The following is a 12,144-nucleotide window of genomic DNA, read 5'->3' on the forward strand; positions in this document are numbered from 1 at the left end:
CTTTCCTCTCCCTCTCCCTCGCCCTCTCCCTCTCCATGTCCCTCTCCCCCTCCCCCCTCCCCCCTCTCCCTCTCCCTCTCCCCTCTCCCTCTCCCTCTCCCTCTCCCTCTCCCTCTCCCTCTCCCTCTCCCTCTCCCTCTCCCTCTCCCTCTCCCTCCCTCTCCCCCTCTCCCTCTCCAGGAGCTCCAGCTTCCTCTCTTCCCAAGAGTTAGATTTAGCTCTTAGGGATAACGGAATGGAGGGGTTTGGGGAGAAGGCAGGAACGGGGTACTGATTGTGGATGATCAGCCATGATCATATTGAATGGCGGTGCTGGCTCGATAGGGCCGAATGGCCTCCTCCTGCACCTGTTGTCTATGTTTCTATGTTTCTGCCACACTCCAAAGACGTACAGTTTTGTAGGTTAATTGGCTTTGGTAAAGATTGTAAATTGACCCTGGTGAGTGTAGGATAGTGTTAGTGTGTGGGGATCGCTGGCACCCTCCTCCCTCCACAAGAGAAAGAGCAAGAGAGAGAGAGAGACAGAGGGGGAGAGGGGTGGGAGAAAGTGAGAGAGAGATAGAAAGAGAGAGAGAGAGAGAGAGAGATTAGTTTTAGTTTTTAGTTTTAGAGATATAGTGCGGAAACAGGCCCTTCGGCCCACCGGGTCCGCGCCGACCAGCGATCCCCGCACATTAACCCTATCCGACACCCACTAGGGACAATTGTTACATTTACCAAGCCAATTAACCTGCAAACCTGTACGTCTTTGGAGTGTGGGAGGAAACTAAAGATCTCGGAGAAAATCCAGGCAGGTCACGGGGAGAACGTACAAACTCCGTACAGACGGCGCTCGTAGTCGGGATGGAACCCGGGTCTCCGGCGCTGCATTCGCTGTAAGGCAGCAACTCTACCGCTGGGAGGGTGGGGAGGGAGGGAGAGAGGGAGAGGGAGGGAAGAGAGGGAGAGGGAGGGGAGAGGGAGGAGAGAGGGAGGGAGAGGGAGGGGAGAGAGGGAGAGGGGAGAGGGAGGAGAGAGGGAGGGGAGAGAGGGAGAGAGAAGAAAAGTGAGGAGAGAATGGGAGACATAGGAGAGAGAGGGATGATAGATGGGGAGAGAAGAGAAGTGGGGGAGAGAGGGAGGGGAGAGAGAGGGGAGAGAGGGGAGAGAGAGGGAGGGGAGAGAGGGAGGGGAAAGAGGGATGGGAGAGGGGGAGGGGAGAGGGAGGGGAGAGAGGGAGAGAGAAGAAAAGTGAGGAGAGAATGGGAGACATAGGAGAGAGAGGGAGAGAAAGAAAAAGAGAGTGAGAGGGAGAGTTGAGAGAGATGGTGAAAGAGGAAGAGGGGGGAATCAGAGAGAGGGGGGGCGAGAGGGGGAGAGAGAGAGGGGCGAGAGAGAGAGAGAGAGAGAGAGTACGGACCTGATTCTTCCTGTAGTCCTGCTGGGAGTGCCGTAGCACGCGGTAACACAGCCTCAGGATGTAGCGATAGGGAGCGTATCGCTGGTCTCCCAGGTCCTCCAGCCTGAGCATTGGCCCTTCTCCTTTATCCACAAAGGACCCTTCAATATCCCGAAGATCTGCCACAAACCCAGGGGACAGGGATTAGTACCTTTGTGTGGCTGGGACCCCACCACCATCAGCCTACACAACCGAAAATACCACTCTGACACCCTTGTGTTTCTCAAAGTGTAGGAAAGGAACTGCAGACGCTGGTTAAAATGGAAGGTAGACACAAATTGCTGCAGACCTCAGCGGGACAGGCAGCATCTCCGTAGAGAAGGGACGGGTGACGTTTCGGGTCGAGACCGCTCTTCAGACCCTCTGTCCAAACCTTTCCCTTGTAGGGAGCGGATGTGAAAGTGGGATAACACAGAACTAGTGATGTGAACGTGGTGGTCGATGGTTGGCATGGACTCAGAGTGCCACAGGGTCTGTTTCCATGCTGTATCTCTGAACTGAACCAAACCTGTGATGGATCCACAGCACCTTAACTCCTGCAAGGACCAGACTCATTTGATTCAGCTGTTCTTAGCCAGCTGTTCACGCGAGGGGGATAAGGTTGGAGATTGCAGGAAAAGGTGTGGAGTTGCCCTTACCTGCTTCAAGATGTTTTGCTCCCTCATCAGCTTCTGCCTCTCCCTGTTTGGCTTCGTGTTCACCACATCCAGCACTTCCTGCCCATTATTGGGCACATTCCGCAACAAAGAAAACCAAGTCTTCCAAAAGCTTCGTCGCAAACCTGTGGGGAAATTCACCCGTTACTCCTCAACTTTAGTTTCATTTCGAGACACAGCGTGGAAAATGGCCCTTCGGCCCACCGAGTCCGCACCGATCAGCGGTCCCCACACACTGACTAACACTATCCTCCACACACTAGGGACAATTTACAATTGTGCCAAGTCAATTAACCCACCGACCTGTACATCATCTTTGAAGTGTGGGAGAAAATCCGAGAGCCTGGGGAAAACCCACGTGGTCACGGGGAGAACGTACCAACTCTGTACAGACAGCACCCGTAGTCAGGATCAAACCCGGGTCTCTGGCGCTGTGTGGCAGCAACTCTACCGCTGCGCCACCGTGCCGCCCAGAGTCCAGAGGAATAGATTGGGCAGACGCACAGAGTCTCTTGCCCAGAGTAAGGGAATCGAGAGGACATGGGTTTAAGGTGAAGGGGGAAAGATTTAATAGGAACCCCGAGTGGTAGATTTTTCACACAAAGGGTGGTGGGTGGATGGAATGAGTTGCCGGAGGTAGTTGAGGCAGCTACTAGGAGTGGGAAGTCATGCTTCAGTTTTAGAGATTTTAGAGATACAGTATGGAAACCAAGCCCACTTTACATCCATTCCCCTCTGCTGCTGCTGTCTGACCAGCTACGTTCCTCTTGCAACATGATTTATGCTCAAAATTCCAAAGGTTTGGAGGAACAGCGTGGAACCCAGCACCTTGGCCCACTGAGTCCACGCTGGCCATCGCCCGCCCGCTCACACTAGTGCTATGTTAGCCCACTTTCTCATCAATTCTCTACACACGAGGGGCAATTTGCAGAGGCCAATTAACCTGCAAGCCCGAGATATACAAGGAACCGCAGATGCTGCTTTACAAAAAAAATTACAAAGTACTGGAGTAACTCTGTGGGTCAAGTAGCAACTCTGGAAAACATGAATCGGGTCTTGTGAGTCTGAAAAAGGTTCCCGACTCGAAACGTCACCTGTCCCTGTTCTTCAAAGATGCTGACTGACCCGCTGAGTTACTCCGGCACTCTGTGAAACGTCACCTATCCTTGTTCTCCAGAGATGCTGCCTGACCTGCTGAGTTACTCCAGCACTGTGTGCCTGCCGCCAGTGTAGGCTGGTGGGTTAGATGGGCAGGTTCTGCGGCAGGTGTCACGTTGTGATGTTCCGTGCTCACCTGCGCTCGTTCTGCGTGATGGTGCCGCTCTCCAGCCGCTGCACCGTGGCGAGCAGGACCTTGCTGGCGTCGTTGGCAAAGTCCAGGTCCCGGACCTCTGACAGCGGCACGGACACGATGGCGAAGGCTTCCTTGTCCTCCTTGGTCGGGCAAGTCCCAATCTGATCACAAGATGGAGGAGAGTCAGGAACGCCAGCACAAGCGCACGGCAAAAGAGACAGTTAAGCAACGCTGTTTTAACAGGGCGGCACGACAGTAGAGTTACTGTCTTACAAAGCTCGCAGCGACGAAGACCCGGGCTCGATCCTGACTACGGGCGCCGTCTGTACAGTGTTTGTACGTTCTCCCAGTGACCTGCGTGGGTTTTCTCCGAGACCTTCGGTTTTCTCCCACAGTCCAAAGACGTACAGGTTTGTTGGCTTGGTATTAGTGTAAATTGGCCCTAGTTTGTGTGAGACAGTGTTAGTGTGCGGGGGTCGCTGGTCGGCGCGGACTCGATGGGCCAAAGGGTCTGTTTCCGCGCTGTATCTCTAAACTAAACAGTGCGGTGCATCGGTCAACATTAGTAGAGTAACAAGTAACATGTTTCCTTGAGTAGAGTTACAGCATGGAAACAGGCCCTTCGGCCCAACTTGCCCACACTGGCCAACGTGTCCCATCTACACTAGTCCCACCTGCGTTTGGCCCATATCCCTCCAAACATGTCCTATCCATGTACATGTCTAACTGTTTCTTAAACATTGGCATAGTCCCAGCCTCAGCTACCTCCTCCGGCAACTCGTTCCATACACCCACCACCCTCTGTGTGGAAACATTACCCCTCAGATTCCTATTAAATCGTTTCCCCTTCAACTTAAACCTATGTCCTCTGGCCCTCGATTCACCTAGTCTGGGCAAGAGACTCTGTGCATCTACCCATTCTATTCCTCTCGTTATTTTGTGCACATCTATAAGATCACCCCTCATCCTCCTGCGCTCCAAGGAATAGGGTCCCAGCCTGCTCAACCTCTCCCTGTAGCTCACACCCTCTAGTCCTGGCAACATCCTCGCAAATATCCGGGCAACGTCCTCGTACTAGAGTGGCAATGCAGACAACCCAGAGGATGGGTCTCTGTACGAGTATCTGAAGGGGCTGCTCCTCAAGATGTGCCCCCACTCCTGATCTGTGGTCATTCTGTATGGGGGGGGGGGGGGGGTCAGGAGGGAGGGGGGGGGGAATCTCCCTGTTGGTCTGCTCCTGGGCCTGGGCCAAGATGGCCACTCGCGGGTCCGGGCAGCCGAGGGTTCTGCCCGGGTCGGCTCTTCTGGGCCTACGTCTGTGCCTGCGTGTCCCTGGAGAGGGAGCACGCACGCCGTGTCCACGGGGACGCTGGAGGCCTTCCGTGAGCGCTGGTCGCCGCGGGAGGCCGAGGGTATTGTAGATAACGTTGACAACATTGTGATCTGATAACTGTTTGATTGTTGTTTGTAAACTGCCAAAGGCAGCCTTGACTTTGTTATTACTCTCTTCGGTTTTTTTTTGTGTTTAATTGAATAAAAGCTCCTTGTTAAGGGAAAAGGATGGGTTAGGGCAACTGGGAATTGGTCATGGCTACTGGGAATTGGTCATGGCTACTGGGAATTGGTCATGGCTACTGGGAATGGGTCATGGCTACTGGGAATTGGTCATGGCTACTGGGAATGGGTCATGGCTACTGGGAATGGGTCATGGCTACTGGGAATGGGTCATGGCTACTAGAAATGGGTTGGGGCAACTGGGTTGGGGCAACTGGGAATGGGTTGGGCCAACTGGGAATGGGTCGGGGCAACCGGGAATGGATCAGGGTAACAGGGAATGGGATGAAGCAACTGGGAATGGGTTGAGGCAACTGGGAATGGGTCGGGCTACTGGGAATGGATCGGGCTACTGGGAATGGGTTGGGACAACTGGGAATGGGTTGGGGCAACTGGGAATGGGTTGGGGCAACTGAGAATGGATTGGGGCAACTGGGAATGGGTTGAGACAACTGGGAATGGGTTGGGGCAACTGGGAATGGGTGGGGCAACTGGGAATGGGTTGGGGCAATTGGGAATGGGTTGGGGCAACTGGGAATGGGTGGGGCAACTGGGAATGGGTCGGATTAAGTGGTAATGCGACGGGGCAACTTGGAATAGTTCACGTTCGTGAGTTCTAAGAGCAGAATGCGGCCATTTGGCCCATCAAGTCCACTCTGTTGTTCAATCACGGCTGAAGGGTTCTGGGGAACCAGGGATGGGTGTTACTTGCTGGCATTGTCAATTAAGCACACTGTCACGATTTCATTTGTCATATTAATGCTGACACCTGTTTAAACACGCTCTGGCCCTGACCACTGTTTCTGCACCATTCTACGGTGGGATCGCGTACGAATCGACTCATCACATCAGGTTCATTTGACACAAAATGCTGGAGTAACTCAGCGGGTCAGGCAGCATCTCCGGAGAGAAGGAATGGGTGACGTTTCCCGTCGAGACCCTTCTTCAGACTGAGAGTCAGGGGAGAGGGGCACGAGAGACATGGAAGGGTGAGGCGTGAAAACGAGAGATCAAAGGGGACGAGGTTCAAGGAAAACGTAGAACGGTTCATAGTTACTTGAGGGGAAGGTGATAACGAGGGACACAAAGACAAATATAATCAGGAGGACAGTCAAGCTGGTCAGAGAACCAGGATTGGGGGGAGGGACAGAGAGAGAGAGAGGGCTACTTCAAGTTAGAGAAGTCAATGTTCGTACCGCTGGGGTGTAAGCTGCCCAAGTGAAATACGAGGTGCTGCTCCTCCAATCTGCACTGGGCCTCACGCTGACAGTGAAGGCCAAGAGCCGAATGCGGTCGCAATGCTTAAAACATTGTGCCAACGCGCGGAGAAATGGAGAGAGGCCGTTTCTGAGGGAGCGCAGGTTGACCCGGCTCCCGAGGCCTGAGATGCCAAGGCTCGGTGATGGACAGGTGGCAGCCCCGCACAGCCCAACTAGCCTCACTGCACTGCACTGGACACTGGCTGGCCAAGTGGTGTTTCAGAGGCTTTCAGATAGGCCCATGGATATGCAGGGAACAGAGGGATACAGATCATGTGCATGCAGAGGTGATTAGTGGTCCTACTAGTTCTACTCTTGTTTGGTGTTGAATCTGTTTTTGGTGGGGAATAGGGTTGCCAACTTTCCCGTATTAGCCGGGACATCCCGTATTTTGGGCTAAATTGGTTTCTCCCGTATGGGACCGCCCTTGCCCCGTATTAGACCTGGGGGGCGCTGTAGGCCCGGACGCTGTAGGCCCGGATGCTGTAGGCCCGGACAGTGTAGGCCCGGACAGTGTAGGCCCGGCAGTGTAGGTCCGGACAGTGTAGGCCCGGACAGTGTAGGCCCGGACAGTGTAGGCCCGGACAGTGTAGGCCCGGACAGTGTAGGCCCAGACTGTGTAGGCCCAGACAGTGTCGGTCCGGACAGTGTAGGTCTGGAGGCAGCCATTGGCGGAGCGGGAGCACGTGGCCGCTGGCTGGGTGAGGTCACGCGGGGCGCGGGGCGGTGACGTCACCTTTTGTCCCTTATTTGGGAGTGAGATAGTTGCACCCCTAGTGGTGAATCTGTTTTTGGTGGTGAATCTGTGGGATTCATTGCCACAGACGGCTGTGGAGGCCAAGTCAGTGAGTATTCATCGGGTGGAGTTTGACAGATTCTTGATTAGTATAGCGTCAGGGGTTAATGGAGAAGGCAGCAGAACAGGGTTGAGTGGGATAAAATAGATCATCTGCATTGGTGTTTCGGGGCTCCATTGATAAACCGGTGGTCAGGGTCAGAATGTGTTTAAAGAGAAGTCATTAAATATTAAAATATTAATAATATCAAAATCGACAGTGCATAATTGACAATGCCAGCACATAATACCCAATGACAGAGTAGACTCGATGGGCTGAATGGTCTAATGAGAGTCATAGAGTCATGCAGTGTGGAAACAGGCCCTTCGGCCCAATTTGCCTACACCGACCAACATATCCCATCTAATCCAGCCCCTCCTGCCTGTGTTTGGCCCACATCCCTCTAAACCTGTCCTATCCATGTACCTGTCTAAATGTTTCTTAAATGTTGCAATAGTACCTGCCTGAACCTGTAAGTTAATTGGCTTTGGTAAAGATTGTAAATTGTTCCTGGTGTATAGTTTAGTTTAGTTTAGTTTAGATGTACAGCACAGAAACAGGACACTGGGCCCACAGAGACCAGCGATTCCCGCACATTAACACCATCCTACACACCCTAGGGACAATTTACATTTATACTAAGCTACACTACCCACAAACCTGTACGTCGTTGGAGTGTGGGAGGAAACCGAAGATCTCGGAGAAAACCCACGCAGGTCACGGGGAGAACGTACAAACTCCGTACAGACAGCGCCCGTAGTCGGGATCGAACCCGGGACCTGGATCTCTGGCGCTGTGAGGAGGCAACTCTACCGCTGCACCACTACGCCGCCCATAGGATGGTGCCAGTGTACGGGGATCGCTGGTCGGTGCGGACCTGTTGGGCCGAAGGGCCTGTTTCTGTGCTGTATCTCTGAACTAAACTAAATTAAATAGCGTGTTAGGTCAGTCAGCATCTGTGGAAACGAAAAATTAAACTAAGCAGCCCCTGGTGGCGGGTAAACAAACAAACAAACAGGAGGACCACCCAGTCCCAATCTGCACTGCACCTTGAGCATAACCGGCCGCTCTTCCTCCGTGTCAATAGGGATGTTGCTGCTGGTCACCCAGGTATTGGTGCAGAGGTGCCTCAGTCTAACGTACGAGTTCCTGCAGAGGGTCAACAACAACATCTTCAAATCAAGACTCGCATGTCACACGGCACAGTAACAGGCCCCTCGGCCCAACCCACCAGCAAGTGTACGGGGCGATCGCTGGATGGCATGGGCTCGGTGGGCCAAAGGGCCTGTGTCTGCCCTGTATCTCTAAAGTGTAAAGAAAAGTCCTGTTGGCACGCACGAGCAAATTATTTTTCAAGGGAGTAACAGCTACACGAGGCTCTCACGTTGCAATCTGCTGGAACTTGTGGACCACTTAAATGTTGTGCCACGTGGAAGAGTTACCTGGGGACCAGACAGATGGCGGAAGATATTCCTGGGGAACAGGGAAATAGGGGAAGAGTTACCTGGGGACAAGGAAGACGGGGGGAATAGTTGACGGGGGAAGAGTTACCTGGGGGCCAGGGAGTGGGGGGAAGAGTTACCTGTGGACCAGGGAGTGGGGGAAACAGTTAATGGGGGAAGAGTTGACGGGAGAAGAGTTACCTGTAGACCAGGATGATGAGGGATGGGTTACCTGTGGATCAGGGAGTGGGGGAAGAGTTGACAGGGGAAGAGTTACATGCACCAGGGAGTGGGGGAAGAATAACCTGTGGGTCAGGGGGATGGGAGTGAGTTACCTGGGGACCAGGGTGACGGGGGATGAGCTACCTGGGGAACAGGGAGTGGGGGAAGAGGTGACGGGGGACCAAGGAGACGGGGGAAGAGTTACCTGTGGATCAGGGAGTGGGGGAAGAGTTACCTGGGGACCAAGGAGACGGGGGAAGAGTTACCTGGGGACCAGGGTGATGGGGGAAGAGTTGACGGGGGAAGAGTTACCTGGAGACCAGGGAGTGGGGGAAGAGGTGACGGGGGAAGAGTTACCTGGGGACCAGGGAGTCGGCCCTCTGGAGCGTGGTGCTGTCTAGCTCGAAGAGGGAGGCAATGTCGTTGCCGTGGGGGACGGACACCAGCGTGTAGATAATCTTTTCCACCGGTTGCCGCTTGCTTTTAACCGGGAGCCCATCCCTCTCGCCCTGGAAGTGAAGAATAGCGACTGCAGTAGACGGCACAGGCAAGATCACAGACGCAGGTAGTCATAGAATGTAGAACACAGCACAGGAACAGGCCCTTCGGCCCACCGTGTCCATGCAGGCATTGACGCCAAGATTAACTAACCACCACGTGATCCATAACCCTGCACATCCATGTGCCCGTCTAAGAGCCTCTTAAACGCCACTATGGTATCTGCCTCCACCACCACCCCTAGCAGCGTGTTTTACACACCACCACTCTCTGTGAGCAAAAAGAAACTTGCCCCGCACATCGTCTTTAAACTTATGCCCTTGCAACTTTAAGCTGCAGCACGGTGGCGCAGCGGTAGAGTTGCTGCCTCACAGCGCCAGAGACCCAGGTTTGATCCTGACTACGGGCGCTTTCTATACAGAGTTTGCTTGTTCTCCCTGTGACCTGCGTGGGTTTTCTCCGAGATAGAAACATAGAAAATAGGTGCAGGAGGAGGCCGTTCGGCCCTTCGAGCCAGCTCCGCCATTCATTGTGATCATGGCTGAACATCCACAATCAGTAACCCGTGCCCGCCTTCTCCCCATATCCCTTGATTCCACTAGTTGCTAGAGCTGTATCTAACTCTCTCTTAAATTCATCCAGTGATTTGGCCTCCACTGCCTTCTGTGGCAGAGATCTCCGGTTTCCTCCCACACTCCAAAGACGTACAGGTTTGTGGGTTAATTGGCTTGGTAAAATAGTAAATTGTCCCTAGTGTGTGTGGGACAGCGTTAATGTGCGGGGATCGCTGGTCGGCGCGGACCCGGTGGACGGATGGGCCTGTTTCCGCGCTGTATCTCTAAACTAAACTAAACTAAGACTAACCAGACATGTAAAACTGGGTCAAAGTGTGTCCACTCACCACTCCCTTTGATTCCAACTGGTCGTTTCGGTAATCGGGATTATGCTGAAAAAGGTAAAGTGGATTAGAAACGGGGGTCACTGGAGGTGAACCTTCCCCAGAGATTGTCTGGCTTGGTAGCAGCAACTCTACCTGCACGGTCAGGCACGGGCCACAAGCTACAGGGACAGACAAGTCCAGGGGCAATCACCCACCCCCTCCCAACATGATAAATTCTCTGTCATCAGGCTATTGAACCATCCCACCACAACCAGAGAGCAGCCCTGAGTTACCATCTACCTCATTGGAGACCCTCAGACAATCTTTGATTGGACTTTACTGGACTTTATTCTGTTATTCATAGAGTGATACGGTGTGGAAACAGGCCCTTCGGCCCAACTCGCCCACACCGGCCAACAATGTCCCAACTACTCTAGTCCCACTTGCCTGCGCTTGGTCCATATCCCTCCAAACCTGTCCTATCCATGTGCTTGTCTAACTGTTTCTTAAACGATGGGATAGTCCCTGCCTCAACTACCTCCTTTGGCAGCACGTTCCATACACCCACCACCCTTCAACATGTATCTACACACTGTGAATGGCTAGATTGTAATCATGCTGACTGCTGACTGGTTAGACCCAACAAAAGCTCTTCACTGTACCTCGGCACATGTGACAATAAACTAAACTCAACCTCGACTCTAACTCATTAGCTGAACAAAACCGAACATTCAGCCAGGGGATACACGAATTATGGAAAAGATTAGTTAACTTGAGTTTAGTTTAGATACAGTGCGGAAACAGGCCCTTCAGCCCACCGGGTCCACACCGACCAGCAATCTCTGCACACTAGCACTATCCTACACAAACTAGGGACAATTTACATTTACACCAAGCCAATTAACCTACAAACCTGTACGTCTTTGGGGTGTGGGAGGAAATCGAAGATCTTGGAGAGAACACACGCAGGTCACTGGGAGAACGTACAAACTCCGTACAGACAGCGCCCGTAGTTGGGATCAAACCCGGGTCTCCGGCGCTGTGAGGCGGCAACTCTACCGCTGCGCCACCGTGCCGCCATCGACTTATTGATATGAAGTAGCGGGGACCATTGAACTCGAAGAACAAAAGTATGAATGTCCACTCCTGATAATCCCCCTCACACCCAGACTGGTGTCTGTTCATGTGTTATAATGATAAGAGTGATGAGTCTGTGGAGCTGCCACCTCACACCTCCAGTGACCAGGGTTCAAAGATGGCCACGTCATGGAGTTACAACCCGAAAACAGGCCCTTCAGCCCTAAGCAACCATGTGGCCCACCTGAGCTAGTCCCATTTACAGTATGGAGACGTTGGGGGGCCATGATGCAGTTAAATCAGACATTGGTGAGGCCGCATTCAGTGCATTGTGTTCCGTTCTGGGAAATGTTATAGGAAAGATGTTGTCAAGCTGGAAAGGGTGCTGAGAAGATTTACCAGAATGTTGCCAGGACTTGAGGATGAGCTACAGGGCGAGGTTGAGCAGGCTGGGACTCTGTTCCTTGGAGCGCAGGAGGATGAGGGGCGATCTTATAGAGGTGTATAAAATCATGAGAGGAATAGATCGGGTGGACGTACAGAGTCTCTTGCCCAGAGTAGGGGAATCGAGGAGCAGAGGGCATAGGTTTAAGGTGAAGGGGAATCACCTTGAGAAATGAAAGATTAAATAGGAACCTGAGGGGTAACTTTCTCACACAAAGGATGGTGGGTGAATGGAACGAGCTGCCAGAGAAGAGCAGGTACTATCGCAACGTTTAAGAAACATTTAGACAGGTACATGGATAGGGCAGGTTTGGAGGGATATGGACCAAACACAGGCAGGTGGGACTAGTGTAGCTGGGACATGTTGGTTGGAGTGGGCAAGTTGGGCTGAAGGGCCTGTTTCCACGCTGCTTCACTCTATGACTCTCTCGGACTCTATAACATCCAGTAACGTCCAATTAATGATAGGCTGAGGGTCTCAAAAGAGGTAGATGGTAGTTCAGGACCACTCACCAGTTGTTGGAGGATGGTTCAGTGGCCTGAT

General features: G+C 52.9%; 1 protein-coding gene across 1 annotated transcript in view; it reads right to left on the reverse strand.

The window, feature by feature from the left end:
* The window catches only part of itpr2 (inositol 1,4,5-trisphosphate receptor, type 2), a 222,025-nt gene that overhangs the window by 125,654 nt on the left and 84,227 nt on the right, over nt 1–12,144 (reverse strand). The window contains 8 exon segments of the mRNA XM_078420082.1: nt 1,396–1,530; nt 1,533–1,557; nt 2,077–2,172; nt 2,174–2,219; nt 3,389–3,549; nt 8,087–8,186; nt 9,059–9,210; nt 10,101–10,145. Coding sequence (XP_078276208.1) covers nt 1,396–1,530; nt 1,533–1,557; nt 2,077–2,172; nt 2,174–2,219; nt 3,389–3,549; nt 8,087–8,186; nt 9,059–9,210; nt 10,101–10,145 — 760 coding nt within the window.

This window comes from Rhinoraja longicauda, chromosome 23 (assembly GCF_053455715.1).
Source record: "Rhinoraja longicauda isolate Sanriku21f chromosome 23, sRhiLon1.1, whole genome shotgun sequence".
Lineage (NCBI taxonomy): Eukaryota > Metazoa > Chordata > Chondrichthyes > Rajiformes > Arhynchobatidae > Rhinoraja > Rhinoraja longicauda.